At 40.4% G+C, this 25531-nt stretch overlaps 1 protein-coding gene across 1 annotated transcript in view; it reads left to right on the top strand.

Annotated features, from left to right (window-relative positions):
* The window catches only part of vstm2l (V-set and transmembrane domain containing 2 like), a 66878-nt gene extending 41936 nt beyond the window's left edge, over positions 1 to 24942 (top strand). The window contains exons 2-4 of the mRNA XM_068338044.1: positions 16804 to 16973; positions 18138 to 18182; positions 21434 to 24942. Of these exons, the coding sequence (XP_068194145.1) occupies positions 16804 to 16973; positions 18138 to 18182; positions 21434 to 21901 (683 nt within the window). The 3' untranslated portion in view covers positions 21902 to 24942. The remainder of the gene's footprint in view (positions 1 to 16803; positions 16974 to 18137; positions 18183 to 21433) is intronic.
* The last annotated feature ends 589 nt before the right edge of the window (positions 24943 to 25531 follow it).

The raw sequence follows: 25531 nt of genomic DNA, 5'->3' as shown, positions 1-25531 counted from the left end.
CCCCTGGAGGCGCGTTACCTAGCGTCATCATGGAAGGGGATTCCCCTTCCATGATGACGCTAGTGCCATCAACCACTCTCCGAAACGTAAGTAAATTATACAAAATGGTTTATAATGCTTTATCTTTATCATGTACTGCTTGTGCACATTTACGTATTCATTGTTGTTTAGATACACGTTCTTATAATATTTTAGGTATGTTTCTAAATGGTAAGAACGGATTAAAATACTTTCCATTATTTCTTATGGGAAAATTGGTTTCGGTGGTCGAACAAATCGGTGCTCAACCACCACCTCAGAACGGATTACGGTCGAGTACAGAGGTATCACTGTACTGCAAATTCTAAAAAGAAAAAAGTTGTTTGGTTACATCTCTTACAATTAATGATATTCATTAAACTATTATCTTTACACACCCATGTGCTTCTACAGAATGTGTTCATGTGTCATGACTTTCACTATTTAACAGAATATGTGTTTTATGCAATTTCATGGCATCACGTTTGGCTGTTTCTGAGAACCTACGTTGTGATAGATCATGCTCTTATCTGTTTCTGGGGACTAAACTGAAAAGAGCCCATTTTCATGCAGACATTCAGCTCAGTATCTCATGTTATTATGAGGATATCTTTTTGGGTGAGTGCATGAATGAGACACATGAAGCATGGACTGAGTGTCGAGAATAGACCTGTAGGAAACCTCAGCTATAGCAAAGATGGCAGCCTCCATGCAGTGTGTCTGCCACATGTAGGATGAGGAGAGGAAGGAGTCCTGAGTGACAAAGCTTCTGGCAATGTGCCCGTGTGGACGTATGGAAAGATCTAGACAGCTTAGCAAGAGACATTTGATATTAATTTAGATTTACTGCATATAACCAGACTGAACAAGATCTTACATGCAGAAGAGGGAGGAATAAAGGATTGACAATCAAAGACAGATGATGTTACACATGATTCATCCTCAAAGGTATAGAATTCTTCTAAGATAAGATTTTGCAAATTATGATCTGGAGTGTAGTTCAATGTCAGTGTAGGTTTTGTCAGAAAAAAATGTATAATTTACTGTGGAACATAATGCATAAATGGGACGGCATAGCCAAAAGGTTCTTTGTTCAAGTCCTTTCTATGCTTAGTTTTTTATGCTCAATTAATGTGAAATTTAAGTGAATTAATCGACTCCAAATTGCCCGTAGGTGTTTGTGTGTGTGTGTGTGTTGGTGGTTGTTTATCATTCGTGTGGCTTTGCAGTGCACTGGCGTTACGCCCGGAGTGTCCCCCTCCTCTTGCCCGTAAGTCTGCTGGGATAGGCTTCAGCAACCCCTGTGACCCGCAAAAGCGGAAGAAGCAACCATGGAGATGAATGAATGCACAAATGAGGAGTGTTGAAGGTAGTTGCTTATAACTTACCGTAACTATAAGAGTATTGTTGCAAACAGGATATCCGGACCTTGTGTAAGCGAACTGTGACTCATTGCATTTTATAACCAAAGACGCACAAAGCAGTTCCTTTGTCAAAAGCATTTTACAGCTTTTGCACAGATGTAATTGAAGTGCATTCATTTTCTAAATCAGAAAGCTTTTCATTAAACTTGTTCAGGGGTTAAAAGACATTGATGCTAATCAATGCAGAAGCTTCCAGCTGAAGAGCAAATTGTCACCTAAATATTCAGTGTACTCCAATATCTTCAGAATCATTCTGAACTGTTTTCAATTCAGGATTTTCAAGTTGATTATTCTTCTTTCAACCCGACTAAAGAACAAGCTCTTGTACGAAAAGCTACTGCCACTGCGCCTCATTCATCTATTTGTCTGCACAAAGTGGAACATTTGTCAAGGAAATATTTCACCAGTGCTGCACTAAGTAAGGTTTTTCACTTTCAGACAGAGTGCTGTAATTTGACAGGTTAGAAACAGTTTCCAAGTTTACTGACGTTACAGTAGTCAACTGTCTTTCGGGAGAAGAAACCTCTGAAACCTCCGTTTAGAGGAAGTGATCATTGTGTCTACATGTTCATATTGACTTAACACAAATTTTGGGAAACCACACTTTTTAACACATGAAGAACATTTTAATTATATTTTCTACTTTACATTGTTACTGTTCAGTTTTATGAGCTGTTTAAAATGGTTTAAAGTCATTTTACCACTGATGATATTCCAAGTTTTTAGCGATCATGTAGTATTTATGATTTCAATTCAATACATTTGAAAATAGTTTATTTTTCCGTCCATCCATCTGTCCATCCGTCCGTTGATCTGTCTGTCCGTCCACCAATCTATCCTTCCAACCAACCAACTACTAATCAACCAACCATCCCAATCTTTACACAATATGTTTTCCCATCGGCCCCATTATTTAAGTACATAGGAAGACTTTCTGTACAGTTAAATGGTGACAGTGGAGCAGTGAGTAGCGGCGTCACCGCACAGCAAGGCGGTTCCCGGTTCAAGTCCTGCTGTGTTCCGAGTTTGCTTGTTCTCCTCGTGTCTGTGTGGGTTCTCTCCAGGTTCTCCAACTTCCTTCCAGCTCCAAATAGCGGTGGGAAGAAGGTGGTAGGTGTGAATGTGTGCATGCGTGTGGGTCTGCGTATGTGTAGCTCTGAGGTGCACTGGCATCGTGCCTGGAGTGTACCCTGCCTGAGGCCTTAAGTTGGCTGGGACAGGTTGCTGCACCCCGCAACAGCAGAAGAAGCGAGTACTGAAAATGAATGAATCAAAAAATGTTGAGAAGACCATATTTATAGATTCATGTACAGGGAGGCATTCACAACTAGATATATGTTATGGTGATGCTTACCAAATGGAGTCATTTGCAACATTTTGAATTTAAAATGGTTCATGACGATATTTAGTACACTGTGCATCTGACTCCATACACACTGTACCTTCAGGTGAAGGCTGTATGGTATTAACCTAAGAGTGTATCCACGTCCGGTCTGTTGATGTTGTAGCCTGCTGTATGGCTGTCATCATCATATTAGCTTTCTAAATGTCAGCTGCTCCACCCGATCAGTGTCCATCCTATTTCACTGCGTCTTTCTCCTCCCAACCTCCACAGGGCACCTTTCCTCCCTCATCTTCTCTCATATTCAGATTGTTTTTGTGCCTCTCTCAGGATTTGTATTACAGCCCAGACATTTCTTCCAGTCCAAGCAGCCTTTAAATGACACTGGATTCACCATGTATCTGCAACATACAGGCCTGTAAAGCACGCCAGTGTTTATGCCCGCATATAAGGGCAGTGCATCTGCATAAGCGTTAGCAAAGCTTTGTGGGTTTTCCTTTTTCAGTGTGTGCAGTGTACCCTGTAATATAAGCATACTCTGTAGATAGATGGCTTTTCCACCAGCTACACAAGATGACATTTGAATGAACCCAGCAGGGAAATGAGTTGGTATAGCAAGAGGAAATATCTTAAAGATAAAAATGCATCACACAAAGAATAAAATAAATTCAAGCACAACACATGTTAAGGGTGATTAAAAAAGTCTACGATAGAGTGTGCTTCTATCATGGTGTCACAGTGACAAAAATTATTCACATGTTTACCCCATTATCACTAATTAAATGCCCACTTCCACCTGACTACTAGCTAGTCTGTTTTCATTTGTGCTTCTTTCCATTTTTCAGTGAATAAAAAAATTACAGAATCTCCAAGACTGCATGTCATTCATGCATAGCACAGAAGACAGAAATAACCCCATCTCTAGTCGTGAATTTCTTATTGTTCCAAGCAGGAGCTCTGAGCCAGACAACTGATGTGGTCCTGCAGAGCAAAATAAAGCCTGCTGGATGAGTTGCCAGATGTAAGGACCATGCGTTATTAGAATAAGAATCCGAATCAGTAAAGTACAGTAAAGTATACCATACGAGGAACTTCACGCGGTGTCGGTGCATTAAAAGAAAAGGTGGAAGAGAAGCAATAAGGAATAATACGGAATAAGGAATAAAAAATAAATAAAAGAGGCAATGTTTTCAACATGTGTTTGCTTGTATTTTCATTAATCTATTAATTAGTTTGCTAAAAAGCTGAATTTATGAAACATGGCGTGAGGTGGGTAAATGGCAGAGAGAAACGTTAGATTTTAGAATACATCTTAAGGGGAGCGTTGTCAGAATTTTAAAAATAAAAAAATCGGAAGGATCTCCCTCCCACCAGATAGATTTTGAGGAACCATAGCTTTTGTCAATTGAAAAGGAGCTAGCTTGAAACTGGGATTTGAGAAAGGGACATATTAAGTCCTTGTTTTAACACAGGAACATCAAAATATCAATCAGCTTGGTGGAAGAATGGATATTTGAACTTCCTTCTTGGTCAGCTTCATATGATAAAAGTAGATGTGATGCTAGGAAAGAATCAGGTAATTTTAAGATAATTAATTTTTAAGATTCTGTTTTTACCCAGCTCCAAAATGCACCGGTGTTGTGCCCGAAGTGTACCCTGCCTCACTCTCCTTTTCAGCTGGGATATGCCAAACTGAGTTATTTAAAGTCTCCCAAGTGATCCTTGGGCCTCAAGCAGACCCACCTAGTGCAACAAGAAATACTTAAACCAATACTTTTACTCCACAAGCATCATTGTTAATGTGAACTTTCTGCACCCAATGTGTTCTTGGGAGGCAGTAATTGTCACGTTTCACTGTAATAATTTCTCGTGCAGCAGAGGTGGCACCTTCCTTGCGTTCAGGTCTAGACAAAAAAATAGTATTCGTCCTTAGTGTTCAGGCGCATCTCTTGCTCGGGAAGCCATGTTCTCCTTTTAACCTTTTTCTTTTAATTAGATGAGAGAGGTTCTGACCTAAGCTGTTGGCCGGCAGCAGGAAGCAGAGTCAGAATGGAGGAACAAGCAGAGCCAGAAGGAATGTCCGCACTTGCACGTATAATGTACATACAGCGCGACTTCATTCTTTGCGGTTAATGCATTTCAGGAACCATACAGGATTAACGAATTCCACGATAGAGTGACACACTATTGATCTTATTATTTACGGTAATCTAAATGTTTATGAATCCTCCCCATACTGACATTAAACCACCTTTTATCTGTATTACATTTTTCCGCACTCTTATCGACTGTTTAAAGCACTTTTGTATCTCACGAAAGTCCAAGACTCTTAGAACGGAGCACACTACCAGATGCCGTCATCCAATAGAATGCGCGTACGGTATCACGTGACTGCCTACCAAAAATCCATGATGAGGTGAAGTTGTGATCGTTGATGCGCGAATGCGCGAGGGTAAACTGTATACATATACATATACTGTTCTTATTCATATACATACTGTATACATATACATATACTGTACATATACATATGCATATACATATAAACATACATATACATATACATACAGTATACGTGCATGCATACATCACATACATGATACTGTAGAATAGAGAAATGTTCATCTATAAAGGAAAAAGCATTGGTTACACAAACACACACACAAACACACACACACACACACACACACACACACACACACACACACACACACACAAACACACACACACACACACACACACACACACACACACACACACACACACATTGTGCACACAAATTAACCCCATTAATCCTTTTTATCACATTTGTGATGAAGCAAACGAGAGTACAATAATAGAGATGTGAGATAAAGTCACAGATAATTATCACTCAGCTTGGTCCACAGGGCTGTTTTAGCTCATTGTTTAATTTTAAAACCTGTACGTTTTAAAATTTAGCTGCAGCTAGTTTGTTTGCGTCCTTTGTCTTTAAGATTAAACTATTAAAGAAACTTCCTCCATCCATTATAAGCATATCTATTTCTTTCTGTCATACACGACTAATCCCCATGAGGGCCTTCTAATGCTGCAGGATCTCTGTCAAAACCTCTGTCGAAACCTCAGCTATTATTGCTGAGAGACATTCTGAATCAGATTTCTGGCTCCTTTGGCATTCAGTCGTCTTCAAAAGTAAACCCAGAATGTAACTACTGTGCCTCTCATAATGAGAAGCATTGAGATTCAGAATCTGATGGCACTGTTCAATTTTCCTTTTAGCCATTGTGCGGACTCATAACAGATATAAACACAATAGATTTTTACCTTCTGCCATTTGAGTGAAGCGACAACCAATTTATTTACATTTGTGTATGAAAATGCTTCATTAGCGTAACAAAGGGTTCAAATACATCAGTATTATTAGCATCACAATAGCCAGAGAGTCGTTGTGCTGTAGCCACTTCCTCGTCTGTTATGAAGCCATTTCAGGGGCTGAAAAGCTCTTGTGAGAACTGCATGCAGCACAATGAACCGCAGCCATCTCACCAACACGCAGCATTGATATTCAGAGGCTCATGGTGCCGTCTGCCAATCATGCAGCTGGTGGTAGAGATTCCGCAAGAAAAACGGAAAGCAGAAGTAAACTCGTGTTACTTTACAACGCTGCTCGTGATCAGAATGCTGAGTCACCCAGGATGCGCACAGTAATGCTGATGTATGATGCACTTGGCCGGCTGGAAATGTCACTGACTGCTCCTTGTTTTCAAAAGCATTTATTTTCACTTTCTAGTAAATCGATATATTAAGTCGTAGGACCTGGGAGACGAGATTTAAAATTTAAATTTAAATTTTTGTCACAAATCATCTTATTTTTTATGTCTTGGTTTCTTCACTTTAAATCTTGACATTTCCAAAATTGCATTAATTCGTCATAATTTTTATTTACCTTCATCATTCGCTCAGAAGTAGACTCATACGTTTGTATGGCCTGAATGGTTTGTGTGAGGCCTTGTGGATTACTCTAACTTTATGTAAAAAAACAACAGATGCGGATCTCTTTGTTTTTAATTTATAAACACAAAGGACTTCCCATCAATGTTCATGAACAAGCTATAAAGTAACTATGAAGGTGTGTTTTTCAATGGACTGCAGCTCTTTGGTATTTCATGGTGTCATGACACAGGTTTTCTGTTCTCATATCATTATTGCAGTAGGTGTGGATATGTGATACAGCTACCATCGGTGTCACAGATAAGAAGAAACTAAGCTAACTAATCATTAAAAATTGGATATAGCCTGTCAGTGTACATCTACTCAGACATATAAATGGAATTAGCCAATGCTGGAGCTCAATTAGCATATTAAGATATTAATAATTTTTAAGGCAGATAAAAAGAAGCCATCCATCTTCTTGAAGACGAGACGACTATAATCGTCTTGTCTTCAGTTGCTTATTTGCCTATACCAGGCGGGGTACACCCTCAATAAGACGCCAGTTCATTGCAGGGGAGAAGCTGATAAAAACTATTAACCCCCCCCCCCAAACAACATGTACCAGATTCAGAATAATATTGTTATTCATCCGTCCATGTGATGAATGGAAATTCAATATTTGCACTAACCCAACACCAGGAATACTGTACTACTATTTATTTTTTAGTTCAGTTGGTGGCTGATTACATACAGCATATACATTTTTTGCAAATCTCATGAACCTGCTTTGATGGTAAACAGAAGTGTGAAACATAATCACACCGAATTACTGTTTTGTGTCACTAGAAAAATTTTTACCAGTGGGGTCCTACTTCCTACTCCTTTTCGGATAGTGCTTACACCATTCTGGTGTATTTATTATTGTTTGTTATTGTTATTTTGTTTTGTTATTTGAAATAAATGAACTCACTCACTCATTCATTCATTCATAACTACTGTTTGTCTTGTTCAGGATGACCTTTCTGAAGCTCTGGTATTAGAAGTGCCATCCGCAGATGGAGTTATTTCTATGTAATTTGTGGAACTACAATGGGGTGACAGTGGTTCAGTGGTAGAGCAGGTCATCCAATGTTTCAAGTTTGGCGGTTCGATTCCTGCTCCTGCCCAAAAACACCCGGAGTGTGAGCTGACAGTGTGAGCTGACAGTGTGAGCTGACAGTGTGAGCTGACAGCTCACCTCCGGAGCACTGCCGAGGCACCCCTGAGCAAGTCGCTGTCCCCCTTACAAGCTGCTCATTTGGGCACTCCACAATTGGACTGCCCGCCACTCTACCTCCCCCTGCATGCGTACAGGCCGCTTGTGTGTGTTTGTGTGTTCAGGGCCTGTACATGAACACACACCTACACACACACACACACACACACACACAGTATATATACTGTATATATACTGTATATATACTGTATATATACTGTATACATACTGTATATATACTGTATACATACTATATATATATATATATATATAAAAGCATATATATATATATATATAAAAGCATATATATATATATATATATATGCTTACTAAACTAGAGTGTACCACCAATTTCAATTTCAATTCAGTATATTAAATAAAAAATAATAATAATAAAAACCCAAGCTATTAAAGGCAGTAAGGTTTGGCTTGGAGGCAGACTTTGCCACAAAGACACATCTCCTGCTGTCCTGTTATCATAGCTGTAATTACCACATTCCATTTCTCAAAGAAATAAATGATAAGCGGCATCGCTGCAGCACCTGCTATCTGCTACCTCACACATTGTCCCCCCATCTCACTGTCACACACATATTCTCACGTAATTCCTTCCTCTTTTCTTGCGATATATTTGTTTCTCATGAACACACAGCACCTCACTCTCACAAACGCTGACCTGCTCATTAATTCTGACCCTGGTGATGATTTATGTTATCCTTCGTCACACAAACATGGGCAGATCCTCTTTCTCTCCATCCTGTGAACACTCCTCCTCTCATAGCACTCTCGTCATCCATCCACCCTTCCTCCGTCGGGGAAATGTTGAAGTGCTAGCCCTGATTTGTAGCGGTTGCCTCGGAGCTTTCCACTGTTTGTCTTGGCGACAATGATAATGCTTTAGGGTGTGCAGACACAGTTCAATGCAGTCTTTTATGGCTTCAACAATGTGAAGATTATAGATAATTATTACAAAGAAATACAGCCTTTCTGGCTCATTGTCACACGAGAATGAATTTAGGATTAACAGAGAGGCAGAAAATAAAGATTTACAGTTAGAATTTGTGAGACTTTGTCCTAAAATTTACAGCAAAAGCAGATTATTAAGTGTCAACTATATGTCGATAATTAATATCAAGAAGAACTTTCCCTGATTGCCTGAGAAACAGATTAGTTTTTTGGATCTGTCAGTGAGAATTATCCACTGAGGACACACATCACATTTCCCTCTGCTTTTCAAATGTGTGGGGCATTTAGTTTTGGGTCAAAAAAGTGAATGGATTTACCGTTTTGGGCTTCACAGCTAAGTAGAAAAAGACAGATTATCAAGACTGAGAGGTTGAGGCTGCGTCTCTTACTTAGGATTTTTTTCTCATGTCACAGCTTTGAATATTATCAAAAACAACAAAGAGCCAATGGGCGTTATTACGGGCTCCGGCTGTGTAATGTCAAATCAATACCAAATATGCTTCAGGTTTCACAAATGAAAAATACAAGCAGATTTGATCAATGTACAACAGGGACGTATGACTAGAGGCTTGTACTGCCCTCGCTGTACCAAACAAATCTATAACGTTGCCTCAGTTGAGGTTAATCTATGGTGAAAACAGGCACTTAAGTGATACGAGTTTGACACACTTCTATTGACTAAATAAGCCAGGCTAATCTATGAGCAAGGACACTGGCAAAAAGTGAGACATTTTGAAATTTGCAGGCCTTTCTTTGAAAAGCTTAATAAGTATAAACATGCATAGCCCTCTTCGAGTCCATCTTCTGTCAGGAGAAGCAGACAAACATCCAAGGACGTGAACCAGCACATCCTCTCTGAGGAAGCAGGAAATCAGGAAGTGCTGATTGAAATAAAACTCCTTGTCTGTGACACTGGATTCCACAGAGAGACATATCAGATCCCGTGTCAAGGTGAATCACGACATGACCGTCACAGTATGGGACACTTCCTGTTATGTCCATGAGATGAGTGAGATGACATACAGGGTATGTCTTTGAGAGTAAAGCAAATATAGGTCAGTGTAATTGACCTTCCAGTAAATTCTACATTTTATATTAATTTTTGTAACTCAGACCATCATGTATGGTATATCCTCCTGTCACGTATGCCAGAACGCTCTCCATTTAGTTTGAGCTAAGAGACGATGAATAAAGCATCTACTCTGCAGATGGTGAAAGGATGATTCCTCCTGAAAAAGTTCCAGAAAAAGCAGACAAAATTACTTTAATTTGGGATTATTTATTCTTTGCAAATTGCTAGAATTTTCATCTGTAATGACTAGAGAAAAGGCTAGTGATTTTGCAGTATCCACTTTTTACTTTATGCACCCGACCTTAATGGTGACACACTGTAGCTGTCACCACGTTTGTCCTTTCTTAATCATTCTTTTTCTACGTGTATCATAACAACTAGCACGCAGCCGCTCATCCACCTTGCAAGTCACAGGTCTGCTGCAGCCTATCCCAGAGGCGGGTGATGACCCAGACATGTTGCCAACAAATCGCAGGGCCCACCTTTTGTCAAATTGTCAAATTTCCTTGTGATGGTATGACTTGTGAACAGAGTCAGGTTTAATGTTACGCAAGCCTGCAGAATGAGCTGCTGCAGCAACCAGATGTACTGAGATGTGAGTTTAAGTTGATCCCCTGATATTTCATGAGAACACTCATAGTCTTTAGGTTTGGTTTCAGCTCTGGCTTTTGTGGGCTTGAACGTTGCAGATGCTGAGCTGTGATCTTTTGAGGTGATTCATCCTGGGATTCCTTTGTACCTCCTCAGGAACTCTGCTTTAGTTTTCTTTGCCGTCAACCTTATTCTTCTGAAAACTTGAAGGGTGCCATGTTTGGCATTCAGGAGGACATACAGTAGTTAGAAGGGGAAAATAATATTCTGAATTTTCCTGAGTTTATAATAAATATAACTTATCTTCCGAGAGTTAGAATCACTGTGTTTTTATTACCACAGGATGATCGTTATATATCTGCAGAAGGATCAGGTCCATTGTCTCCCTCGCACAGCCATAAATTGTAAAAGTTTATTTTGTTTGGCGAAAGAAAGTCTCGGAAATAATTACTTCAAATTTCCAACTAAAGTACATGTAAATTGCATCCTCCTGTGGAAATAGCTGGTCAATAGGAAACTTTTGTAAAACGTATAAATCATATATATATATATATATATATATATATATATATATATATATATATATATATATATATATATATATATATATATATATATATATATATATATATATATATATAATAAATCATCACATCATCATCACCACCACTGGATCACACTGGCAGCAGGTTGAGCCAGATGGTCCCGGACGCCCCTCTCACCAGCAGCATTCTCCAGCTCCTCCTGGGGGATCATCTTCCCAGCATATTCATCTTTACCCTGGTGTCTCATTCCAGTTTGACGTTCCCTGGAATGTTTAAAATGTCATTTTACAAATTCAAACATGATGTTCATCAAGAACCAATCAAACTCAAACATCAAGTCATAGCTTCAGCATTTTGATGACCTTGGAATAAATTTTACCATCAACTCCTTCTCTCCAGAATGGTTGTTTGAATTCAGCACATTTTATTTCCTCCTTCCCTCCCCTCTCCTATGAGGTGACTTAGTATATGGAAATTATAAGGGACAAAGATGTTTGAGCTTCTGCTGTATTTTGTTAGTGAAGGATCAGTCGTTACATCAGATGAGTTGTCCACTGTTGAAGTGAAGGAACTTTAAGGATTACTATGATACGCACCCTGATATGAAAGTAGTATTAAAAATATATGAAACTCTTTCCCGATGTAGCTGCAAAAACCTTTCTTATCATGGGAAAAATCAGAGCTTACAGTATATCTCTGATGTAGCTTCAACAAATTTCCCATCTTTCCAAAAATATGTCACTAAAATTTAAAGAATTCAGAGACCTAAAAGCTGTGTTAGAAAAGCCTGCACATAAAACCTAAATAGTCCAGTTTTCCTTAGTTTTAGCTCAGTTTCATGGAAAAACACATTAGTTACCATGGAGATGAATTCTTCCAGACCAGGCTAACAGCAAGGCTTCTTTAATCATGGTGCTCTTTTTGTGTTTGATCAGCCCTCTCTGTATTAACAGCTATCCCATGTTCTAGTGTGTGTGTTATTCACTTCTGTTTGTGTATTTTTGTTTTTTATTCATTCAGTAATTTATGCATTCATTTATTCATTACAGTGGCCATTGCAGTTTCTACAAGCATGTATTTGTATAGTCATTGTTATTACTATTTTACATTATGAATATTGTAGCTCATTTTATTAAATGTGACATTATTGATGGGTTTGATGAGCTCATCTAGACAATGACTGATGTCCTGAGAGACATTTTGAATCAGTTATGGCCACATTTTTAGTCTGTTTTCCCAGTTACATATAATTTGTTCAGAATATTTACTATCCCCCTATCGTCCTGTGCTGGCTCTCACCACAGGACAATAGTGAAGAACATCCTTTGACCCTGTTTCCCTTCACCCCAAGCACGACACCAGTGTACTGCTGACCCACACGAAAGACAAACGACTACTCATGCACACACTCTCACCTACTTGCAATTTGGACTGATCAAATCATACATACAGCGAGGTGTGTGTTTTGGGAGATGGGAGCAAACCGGTGAACCCATGCAGACATGGGGTGAACATGCAAACTCCTCACAAAGTGGGACTCAAACTCTGAACCATCTTGCTGTGAAGCAAGCCTGGATCAGGACACGCCTTCTGACCGATGGACATCTCAAAAATCAAACCATGTGTTACAGGCATCTTACTCTTTTGTGTTATTATTATTATTATTATTATTATTATTATTATTATTATTATTATTATTATTATTATTATTATTATTATTATTATTATTATTATTATTATTATTACATCACGTGAAGCGGTGATGTGTTGTAATTGTCAGTGTTTGTGTGTTCGTCAGTCTGTCCGTCCACCAAATATCTTCAGAACAGTTGCTGATAGAAAGATGAGAGAAAAAGTACATTACTTGGGCGGCAAAGAGGATGAAAATAAGATAATGACCTTGAGAAAAGTCGAGGTCAAATTTCAACTTTTCAATTAATCAATCGAGATTTATTTATATAGCACTTAATCATGGCAACAGACATTTCAAAGCGCTTTAACAGACAGAGAAACCCAACTGAACCCTCCAGAGCAAGCATAAGCGACAGTGGCGGGGAAAAACTCCCTCGATGAGGAAGAAACTCCGGGCAGGACCCAGACTCTTTTGGGCGGCCATCCACCTTGACCGGTTGGGTGGAAAAGAAATCAAAGGAAGATAAGAACAGGGAAAGAGAAAGAGAGACAGAGAGAGAGTGGCAGAAAGGCCAGATAGAGACAGTATCAATATGGTTAAAGTTATGTTTCCCATTGCTAAAGTCAAGGCACAATTACAGCTGCATGGATGACTGTATGGTGGCATGGAGGAAGAAAGGAAGCAGGACCCCAGCCGATGGATAGATGAGGGGTGGTACTGGTGGGCTTGGAGGTGCAGGTCCACAGAGGAAGGTCCACAGCGGATGGGCAGATGAGGGGTGGAACAGTATGATGACACGAAGGAAGAGAGGCAGCAGGACCCCAGCCGATGATTAGGTTAGGGGTGATACTGGTGGGATGAGAAGAGCAGGTCTACAGTGGATGGGTGGATGAGGGGTGAACCTGAGAAAAACCTGTGAGGACATAGAGTACAGAGACTCCAGGGAAGAAGTTGAGTTAGTAGGGTGTGATTGGAGAGTGAAATCGGAGAGGAGGAGTAACAGAGATGGTTGGAGAGAAGGAGGAGGAGGAACTCAGTGAGTCTGGATGTTGAATCTCCAGCAGTGTAGGTCTATAAGAAAAAAACGTAGTAGCCTAAGTTGCCTTAATTGTAAAATTTGTGAAAAAGAAAAGTTTTTAGTCTGGTCTTAAATAGTGAGCGGGTGTCTGTCTCCCGAACTGAGGTAGTTTTGTGAAATTCAAGGAACCACCAGAAGGCCAGTATGTTGAGAGCGTAATGCTCTAGATGGATTATATGGAACTAAAGGTTCCTTCAGATAGATCGGTGCCTGGCCATGAAGGGTTTTGTAAGTGAGGAGGAGTATTTTAAAATCTATCCTAACTTTTGTGCTCACCGTGGATTTTTGGAAGGCAGTCACATGATACCGTACTCACATTCTATCGGATGACGGCTTCCAGAAGTGCGTTACGTTCTTTGAGTCTCGGACTTCCTTGAGACACAAAAGTGCTTTAAACAGTCAATAAGAGTGTGGGAAAAGGTAATACAGATAGAAGGTGGTTCAATATCAGCATGGGGAGTGTTTAGAAACGTTGAAATTATCATAAATAATAAGATAAACAGGGCGGCACGGTGGCGCAGTGGTTAGCGCTGCTGCCTCACAACACGGCGGACCCGGGTTCGAGTCCCGCTCTGTGCGGAGTTCGCATGCTCTCCCCGTGTCTGCGTGGGTTCTCTCCGGGTTCTCCGGCTTCCTCCCACCTCCAAAAGCATGCGCTTCAGGTTGATTGGCCGGTCCCAAATTGACCATAGGAGTGAGTGTGTGAGTGAATGATTTGTTTGTTTCTATGTGGCTCCGCGGTGCACTGGCGTCGTGCCCGGAGTGTCCCCCGCCTCACGCCCTGAGACTGCCAGGATAGGCACTGGCTACCCCGCGACCTGCGTTAGCGGATTAAGCGGATATGGAAAATGAATGAATGAATGAATAAGATAAACAGTTTGTCGCTCTATCACAGAATTCGTTAATCACATGTGGTTCCTGGAACGCATTAACCGCGGGGAACAATGGCACACTGTATATCTTTTTAGGTACACATCTGTTAAACCTGATGAGATGTAATCACAAAATCAAAAGCAACATTTTCAGGAAGCCAGAGCCACAAAAATGTGTAGGTCAGGGTAAAATGTTGAATTCAGGGGTGTAGCCGGATGTTGCAGTCTCTGACTGCCTTGGTATTGTTGTTGTTGTTCATTCATTCATTCATTCATTCATTCATTCATTCATTCATTCATTCATTCATTCATTCATTCATCCATCCATTAGTTCATCTTCTTATCTGCTTGCTCTGCTTTTACGTGGGTCATGGGGGTTGCTAGAGCCTATACCAGAGAACTTACGAGTGAGAGGAGGGGAACGCTCTGGGCGCAGTGCTGGTGCACCATGGAACCACATGAAAGAAAAACAGCCACTCATACACACATTCACATTCATTCAACGATCAATTCACCAAAGCTGCTGGTGGGAGGAAGCCGGAGAACCCAGAGAGAACCCACACAGACACGGGTAAAACATATAGACTCTACACAGAACAGAGTCTATATGTTCCATTGAACATTATTAATGTTCAGTGGAGATCACACGAAACTATGTGATGGATTCACATGAGAGTGTTTAACGTGAACTTGAGTGTCAGGATGACACCAACCCAGGTCGAGGTGGATGGATGAAGCGGCGTGTCCATCACTCTAACAGTATTATTATAAATTACACATAGATTTTTCTTCAGGAGACTCAGTGAAAGAGAGGGGCCCATCCAAGAGAAGGAACTGATGCATGTTGGAACAGATTTGGATAAAGAGTTGGATCTCTGATTGTTTTTTCACTTCCTTAAACTCTGTCTGTGGGCAACCATTTTGGCACATGTGTCTTGTTGGGATTCGGATTCGGATGTAATTTAATTAAAAGGGACTGTTGGGCCTTGGAGGAGGTTTTTGCTCCACTGAGCCCCCTTTTAGTTTGTTTGTATGTATTGTTTAATCAGGTAGCATTGACATTTTTATTGTGCTGGTATACATTCCCCTCTGGGCGGCATGGTGGCGCAGTGGTTAGCGCTGCCGCCTCACAACACGGTGGACCCGGGTTCGAGGCCCACTCTGTGCGGAGTTCACAAACTCTCCCTGTGTCTGTGTGGGTTCTCTCCGGGTTCTCCGGCTTCCTCCCACCTCCAAAAGCATGCGCTTCAGGTTGATTGGCCGGTCCCAAATTGCCCGTAGGAATGAATGAGTGTGTGTGTGTGTGTGTGCATGGTTGTATGTCTTTATGTGTGGCTCCGCAGCGCACTGGCGTCGTGCCCGGAGTGTCCCCCGCTTCACGCCCTATGTAGCCGAGATAGGCTTCGGCTCCCCGTGACCCGCTGCAGCGGATATAGCGGTGGTAATCTGAAGATGACTGACTGACTGACATTCCCATCTAGAAACTTTGGACAGAGAAAAAATTAAGCATGATGCACTGTGTTACATCTTTACAATATCTATTAAAATCATCAATTCTAGGATAGTTTTTAAAAAAACATTTAATCATCTTTATTTCTTTTTTGTTTTACATTGTGCTGTGAGAGTGTGTGACTTCAGTAAAACACAACACAGGAAGAAATGTACAGTGTTTGTGTGTGTGTGTGTGTGTGTGTGTTTGTGTGTCAGTTTCAGAAACCATTGTTTATCGGAAGGAAGGAATTTTTCTTTTTCTGAATCATTGAATCTGTAATCAACCTTGTGGTCTGTTGAAGTCCGGCGTGAATCTATATTCATCTAAATTATTTACATCTGGCTTCACATAGCTGCAACGCCTCTGCTTTGCTTATGTGAAAGAATATAGTCATGCACTGACTGCATGAGGTCATGCCTGGCGTTTTCTTTTTTCTGTCCTGGATTTTTTAATTCTGCTGTAAAATAATCCTCACGTGCTGAATCCCACAGACTGAACCCAGAATACTCAGCTTTCACAAAGTGTTCTTGTCTCAATGGCTTCTCCTCACAGAGCCACGAATACTCTCTACTAAGTTCCGTTTGTCATTCTGTGTCTGTCCAGCCATGTTCACAGACGTGCCTCATGACATGACAGCTCAGAGGGGTCAGGACGTGGAGATGGCCTGTTCCTTCAGAGGGGCGGGGACACCGTCCTACTCCCTGGAGATCCAGTGGTGGTATATCCGGAACCATCTCGACTGGACGGACAGACAGCCCTGGACAACCAACGAGGTTAGTTGACACTCTAATGTTAATGTTCTTCATCAACCAAAGCTTCTATTTATAACTTTAGATGAAATAATGAACATCTTTTAACAGTTAAGGCTGTCAAATTATCAAAATTAAATTTTTAAGGTCTTGGTTTGCCTTTGTAGTCTCAATTATAACGGTCAGAACTATTGGATTGGATTCCATCATTTATTTCTCAGACTAACTGCAGAGAGTTTATGTCAAAATGAAAAGATGACCAAAATTACAAAAAATATGACCCAGGTTTTAACGTTAAGTGGAATTATCATTAAAATGTGTCTACCTGTTTTACAACACCTATTTATCGCCTGTGATTTCACTTTTATGCTTGTATTCTTATCTTTAAAGCTGCATAAATGATTTTTCAGCTGCATAGGGATAGCAAATCCTATAATCAGTCAGCACCATTTCTGTGATGAAGTGTTATCTGCTAATTAGCTGCTTTCATATTTGGCACACAGAGCAACATTAGCATTCGGCTTGTGTCAGGTTTCAAGTCATCAGATAAATTTAAATCCATGATTAACATTTTTTTTCTAATCCTTGTTCTGGTCTTCAGTCAGGGGATCTAAAAAGTCAACAGTATATACAGTTAAGTACAGTTCAAGAGGGTTGTCCCAAAAGGATTGAAGCGTTTGGAACCAAATTGAAATTGACACAGCAAGAAGATGAGTGGACAGTGACTGAATTCAAAAGTCAGAGAGATGCTAAATCTGTACAAATACTATACATGTGATAAGTAAAATAAATGTAATGATTGAAATGAAATACAAAGATTTGAATTTGAAATGTTGACATTGGATCTTTGCGTATTCAATCAGTGAAACATTTATGGTGGTGCAGGTGTGCAGATGGGTGGAGAAGCCTGGACGGCGGAAAACATTAAATGAACAGATAGGTGGAGTCCAGAGGAGACTGGAAATCAGGAAACAGCTGAACTTACAATCAGGATCAGAAAAATCTGTCACACAATATTTGCATGAAGTTATGTTATAATTATAAATGGCACTCATTTGAGAATGAAACCATTTTGTCCAAATTCTTCCATTCTTTTCATGCATTTGCGACCCTAGTGAAACTAATTCTGACATAATAATATTAATAATAACTATTATATCCTGTCTGTCATGTTTGTTTGTTGTTTAGGTGGCTCCAGAGGAGGAGATGCCAAAAGATGCAACGAAGATAAGCGTGAGTTAACCCCTACCTGCTCTCATTCTTTGAGGAAAGCCTCATGTTTAATGAGGTATTATATGAAGAAATGAGGCACAAAACCCTGATGATTACATTTAACTTTCTCGTTGTGGATGATTCGCAGATGTTGAACTTGTGCTTTGCGACACACGAGGATGTGATTTTCACTCTGCTCAGTGGAGGTTCCAGAGGACACATCAAACACATTCACTTCATCCTTGATGGGTTTGTGGAATCACGGTGTCAGCCAAAGTGTATGTAGCGCTGACACGGGTGGGTAGTTAAACGTCCACCTCAGGAGGGGACAGCCCCCACTGCATCATCTTCAAATGATCAATCAACATATTTAACAGTGAAGGTGACAAGCTGGGAAGTAAGCAGAATGTCTTCAATCTCCTTTGGTCACCATAAAGAGATTTTTGCATGACTAACAGGAGAGTCTTTAACTGATGAAGACAACACAACCATGCTGTGACTTTAATTACCTGCAGGAGTGAGCAGACTTTAGGAACACTTCACCTCTGTACCAACCTACTCCTCAGTCTCTTGGTGCTGAAATGCCGATGCTGCATTGCTTGTAATAGCAGCAGCGTAGCAGCAAATAAAACTACGTGAAAAGTTAAAAATATCAGTCATACAAAGACAAAGATGTAACGCCCCTCTGTTTCCTCCCAAGAGGCCAGTTGCTGCTGATTTGCAGTAATAAAGCACCAGCTGTGATTTGGGTGACTGAGTATGTGTGTGTTTGTGTGATACAGCCAAACACTGCAGGTTCCACAGCTGGAAAATCATGAGCTTTGTGGATATGATGGATACTTCCCCTCATCTGTATAGTCAAAAGAAACAAACACGGACGACAGTGTTACAAAAACATTCCGTGTTTTCCAACACACACATGCAGGGACTGTCCCCAGGTATTGCAGGAAGGAGGGTGGATCACAGATGAAGTGGTATTTATATCTGGTGCGTCACATCTCAAGATGCACCAAGACTCTCATCATCTCAACAGCGCTGCTCAGGGAACTTACAAAGCTTGTACCTCCGTGATGTCACTTCATACTTTCAAAACCACAAATAGAACTCGCAAAGCAGCGCCTTTGTCTTTGTGAGAGTGTGTGAGTGTGTATGTGTGTGGGTGGGTGAAGCTGCAGGCTGCACAACAGCAGTGATTTCACATCTGTGCTGAAGCTTTGCATCAGTCTTATCAACTGATGTATCTCTCTATATATTTTATTAAATGAAAACACAGTGAAGCCTATTCAATGACAGGCATTGAAACAGTCGTGTATTAATTGTTGAATAATCTTGTGTTTTGCTTGGTTTGCATGCAGTGTGGATATTAATGATGCTGAAGGACAAGTCAGACATTTTGTAGAAAGAAATCTTTTGTTTTATTTTTGAGGCTTGAATTAGACGCCCAGATTCGCTCTGAAAGCAGCCAGAAGACTGTAGGTTAGCTTAGCTTAGCATGGAGTGTAGGGGATAAATATCCAGCCTAGTTTTTGTGCTTAAAAACCCAACAAGCAACTATATTTCATCTCATCACATTCACCTCAAATTTAATTTGAGTTATGGTAACATTTGACTCTTCTTTTGAAAACAGCCCTAACCACTGGCCAAGGAAATACAAAGTCAAGAATAACCAAACCTGGAATCAAGATAACACTTATTCCAGCAGTAGTTTATTCATCAACTTCCTGTTGATGTCTGGCTGGAGGCCTGGAGAATTTAATCAGTGATGGACTTTCCAGATACAGCAGAACAAAACATTGAAGCAGCTTGAACACTTGCTTTGTGTCATCCATCGGCTTTAATAATACCATCAGTGTGAATGTATCATTACAGGCAGTCCTATCCTAAATAAAAGATACAGATGTGTTAAATTTAGGCTCAAGTTATTCATGTAACAGAACTTGTATGTGTCACATGATTGTCAGGAAATTAACTCATCAACACAATATGTACACAACAAGATCTTAGCAAACATACTGAATTGAACTGGGCTTACTGGGATGCACGTTTGCCTGAAAAATATTTTACATCTTTAACGGGGAGGACATGGGAGCCTCTATGTTCAACTGTCGCTGAGTGTGTGTGTGCTGGCTAGTCGGGGTACGGTGTGTGTAGTGAGAGCACTTTTTGCTCAATTAACCACTAAAACCAGTTTATTGCCAGACAGCTTGACTGGCTGAACATCTGTGAGATTGAACCAATCAGCTTTCGCCTGGCTGCTTTCTTTTAAGTGTTTTGCATCTGCTGTGTTGCTGCAGGTGATTCATTTCCAAGGCTCATCTTCAGCTACACATGCAATAAGGGCAAAGACTATGAAGGACAAGTTGGCAAAGAAAAGCTGATAAGCAGATGGGGAGAAACACAAGAGGTGGCTGAAGGACACTGGATAAAATTAATTTTTAAAAAAAGGAAAAACAACAGAAGACAATAATTAGAACTGATATTAACAAAGCTAACCCTCCCAGGATACTGTCACCGATGTTTAAATATTAAACCAAATAATTGGTTTACGAGTAATTTAACTGATTGTTCAGTGTTTAGGATGATGTTCCTGCTGTTCCAGAACACGTTCAGTATTGTTGTCATCTGCTGTGTGTTTGTAGAGCAGCATTAGCCTCTGGTCATGTTGAAAGTAGAATAAATAAACCTAATGACAAATTTTAAACTGTTTCAAGAAAATATGACTGACTTACAAATAATGATTTTATTCCTCAGCTGTTTCAATAATGATGACAATAATGCATTTTATTTAAAGACACCTTTCAAGACACTGAAAGGCAGCATACAGAAATAATTACAGGGACGGCAACACTTTTATACTAGAATTAGTGTCTAGATTTTATAGTAGAATTAATTTCACCCAGCTGCCTTCAGCCTGACTGTCTTACTGATGTTATTATTAAATTCTAAGGGTCTTTTATCACTTCATTATTTTGAAGTATCATAGTTGTTCTCCTCCAGATGAATGAAACCGATGCTCGACTCTGAACAGGTTTAGCTGTCTTTGCGCATTTGGTCTGAGGTCTATTAGAATCAGCAGGTATTACTTTGCTATTGATATTAGAGTGTGCGTTTGATAACTTTACCTGGGCTGATATTAAGCCATAATGTAGCATTAACAATTAATCTATAGTTGTTTCTTGTAACCTTAGAGGAAATTACACAGGATCTTTTTTAAGTAAGTTTTATATGTTGTCATAATTTCTCGCTTTCTTTCTTTTTTCTGCCTTTTCCAGGTTGTTAAAGTTGTTGGAAGCAACATCTCCCATAAACTTCGCCTCTCCCGCGTCAAACCGTCTGATGAGGGTACCTACGAATGCCGCGTCATCGACTTCAGTGACGAGGCCGGTGCACGTCACCACCGCGTCAGAGCCTACCTGCAGGTGGTGCCTGAGAGCAACGTTGCTAATGGTAACCACAACAACAACTTCGAGGCCCAGGATGATACGAAGAGAGGAGTGGCATTTGTTGATGAGGATGCCATGGAGTCTCACGGTGGCCCCAGAGAGCACAATCACGGCCATCACCAGAACCACGGGCACCACCAAGAGCACGGAAAGCGGCCTTCATCACCAGTTCATCACGGCCACAGCCACAGCGGCAGCAGTCAGCAGCACAAGTCAGGCAGAGAGCTGAAGAAGAGGGACGTGGACAATAACCACAGCCACAATGACTGCACCAACGAGCCCAGCTGTACGCTGTAGATGCTGACTTCTTACGCCTGCGTGATAGATTACACAAGGATTGCATAACATGATGTGTGTCACGACATAAAAAGTTATCCCCCCCCCCCCCCCCCCACAGTGCAAGCTTGTGCACAAATACGCAGTCCGTAGAAACATACAGTATGGCTCATTCCCAACATAGTTGTGTAAACTGTGATGGGAACGCAGCTTGTTCTTGCTGTGCCTGGGTTTGAGCTGCTCACTGTCTGTGAGGTCCGGCCTCAACTCATTCAGCAAAAGGGCCTGATATGTAGATCCAAGCAGCTCCACCGTTTCCACAAAAAAAAAAAAAGATTTGTCTTCTTACTATTAACACACGCTCCTCTTGTACTTTAGATATTGTAAATGTGACCACCTTGCTTTCACACATATACGTCCTCCACTGCCTTACTCTCTCATTTGACACACCCTAAGAAAAAAGAATGTTATGTTGTTCATGACAGGGTCTGCTACCCAGTGATAGAGTGATATGAAACTGTCAGTATTTCCTTCCTGCAATTTTTTCCCACCCAATTCCATTTCTAATCCTTTTTAACTCGATCAGTAGCTTCATTGAAGTTTTCTGTATATTTGCGTATTAGACGCAAAAATGGGACAATATATCCATAGAGTTGTGTGAGAAAAGTATTGGATCCATTTCAGGATTCTTCTGTATTTGTGTGTATCTCATATTAAATTTCATCAGACCCTGAAACCAAAGTCAACAGAACAAAGAAACCTGTGCTAACACAAATCACAAATTTCATTTAATGGGCAAGGTCATCCAATGCCCACATACACAGTGGGAAAGTATATTGTCTGCCTGAACTTAATAGACAATTTGACCACCTTCAACAGCACAAACTAACTGAACACGACTCAAAACTGATCAGTCGCTGTTGTTCTGTGGTTGAATTTCGGGTAATTCTTTGTAGAACAGCTTTAGAGCAGCAATACTGGTGAATTTGTGGTCATGTTCAAGGCCCCTTAACATCTCACTGGCCACTCCAACACTATATTTATTTCAGCCATTCAGAGGTGATGGTCTTATGTTAGAGGCCCTTGTCTGTTTGCAAAGCCCAGCTGTGCCTCAGCTCGTAGTCTGATAACCTAATATTTTGTGGGGGAAGGAAACCCTCCAGACAGGTCAACTTTTAACTCTTTAGGCTACAGATTCTTTTCCCAAAGGCTCATCATCATTTTAATGATTACTGAGTTAAAAGCAGCTCTCCCTTCACATTTGTCCCATGGATTTTATTCTTGCTCAGTAGAGTCATACGGTTTGGATGCCTTTGTGACTTCCTCAATGAGGAGGATGCTCTGCTGTTGGAATTATGGAAGATTGACCTTTTCTGGGAAGGTTCACTGTTGTTTCATGTCCTCTCTATTTGTAGGTAATGTGTCTCACTGTAGATCTGTGGAGACCAAGATCCTAATAAATAGATTTGTAACCTTTCCCAGACTTTCCTAGTTTTTTCAGTCACCATCCTCTTCATTTTCAATAATCTTTTTTATTTTGTAATAGCAAGTCACTGATTAAACCCACTAACTGTATGCTTCTAAAAGTTGTTTATTCAAATGATAATTTGATTGAACGGTTATGGCTATAATCAGGACGGGATGTGTCTGGTGCAACCAGTTATTTCTTCAGTTGTGCAGTAAAATTTGCTTAATCCAGTACAGTTTGGTATGAGACAAATATAAAAATAAGAGAATCAGAAGAGGGTCCAATATTTTTAAAAGCATTGCGCACCCAATATTCTGCAAGTTAACCTGTGTTTACTTGCAAGGTGAAAGAAACCTGCTTTGTTCAGCAGGACTTCATCAAGGTCCCAGAATAGCAGCGCTCATCAAGGACACATTTGGCATCATTTCATTTCAGTTGGAGTAAAGTCAGTATCCGTGTGGAAAATGTGCACAACTCAAATAAATTAATAAAACACATCAGGGCTGAATTTTCCTCACAGTCATTTTGAGCTTACGAATTTGCAATGCAACAGATATGTGATTTTTGTTCCCCTCCTTTGTGCCACTGGTCTGATCCATTCATGACCGTTCAGGCTGAAGGAAATAGTTGGAGGGGCTCCATGTGGACCCCATCTGTTTGAAAAGCAATGGAAATATCAAAATCTCTGCCACTGAATGAAACATCTTATTTGATGCACCTCTGAATTCACTCCATAAAGCAGCTGAAAGAAATGTGGTTTTGGTGCAAGATATGTTTTTTGGGAAGAGCAGTGCTGCAATGGTCCACGTCCAGCCCCTTCTCAGTCATGCACAACATCTCGGTCCTGTCCACAACAAGCCTCTAATCCACTCTGTATATATGACTGTATTATATTAAATAAAGTGAGTGCATGTTCAGTAATTTTCTTATAAACTTTTTCAGTCAACCTTACACAAAGACTGTGTTAACAGTATGTTTATTATTTGGATTAAAAAAATGTCCATTCTGTTGTAAATCTTTCTCTAGATTTTTTTTTTTTTGCCACAGTGGTTTGCTGTTGCTTTCCTGTTCACAGATGAATGACACATTCTCTTCATAGCTGCTCAGAAAGGGTTTGCCCTCATGTACAGTATCTTAGTTCTTAAGCACTGTTTCCTAAACTACTGTTCTGTGCAGGACTGTTAACATGAGTGTCGCTGTGTTTTAATGAGATTGATCCTGGGATTAATTTCTTGCGGTTTGGACTGGAAAGATTTGAGAGGCCATTTTTATGTCTGCCAATTTCAATCTGAGGGGAACAAATGGGAAACTGGATGACATCCTTTATAAAGCTTTGAGTAGTGAGGGTGAAAAGCAAGAAGAATCACCCAAAGTGGATGTTTGCTCGTCTCCTTTGGTGCGAAGGCTTTATGTCCCTGTAGATTGTAGAGATGTGACTGATGGAAGGGATTTAGTTTTTTTTCAATGAGTACCTTTGATTTGATGTTTTTTAGAGGAAAGTTATTGGTTTTTAAAAAAGAGGGAAAATGTACATTTCTTCTAGAATGTTTGGTCTCACACTAACTATATGGCTTTATTGATGAAATAAATTGTATATTAAACAGCAGTGACTCAATGGATTTTCTTGTTGACTTAGAGATGTAACAATACAGTATATAAGACACAATCCTCCCAGGCAGCCACTACACGTTGTGGGGGTGTATTGTGTTTGGCTCAGTGTGTGTGTCTGTGTATCCTTTGTGTTCATTAAGGAGAAATGATATTAGGCAGTCGACTGTGTGTAATAGGTGCTGCCAAAGTTCCTCTTCCATTGCTACTGATGACTAATGGTGTTGTTGTCAGCAGTGGCAGCAGGATAAATAGCAACAGCACTGGACGAGATAAAGAGGTGCTCTTCCACGCTTTCTTGTGTTAAGCCAGGCCAGCTAAATACAAAACACGTGGCGATCTTGTTTCAACACGCTAGAAGGCTCATACATTCATTACAGAGCAATGAGGTTTGGGTCACCCTTCAGAGGGGTGATGTGATAGTGGAGAATGCTTCCTGCTTCATTCCATTTAAACACCTCTAGAACCCTGCAGGGCTGAGTGATAACAGGTACAATAGATTGGCCAGTATCCCTGTCATGAGAGGTTCAATTCCCCTCCAAGTACACAACCTGCTGCCCTGACATCCTCTGCTG

This window comes from Antennarius striatus, chromosome 2 (assembly GCF_040054535.1).
Source record: "Antennarius striatus isolate MH-2024 chromosome 2, ASM4005453v1, whole genome shotgun sequence".
In the NCBI taxonomy this organism is placed as follows: Eukaryota; Metazoa; Chordata; class Actinopteri; order Lophiiformes; family Antennariidae; genus Antennarius; species Antennarius striatus.
Note: the sequence above shows the minus strand (reverse complement) of the source record. Positions and strands in the feature narration are given on the sequence as shown.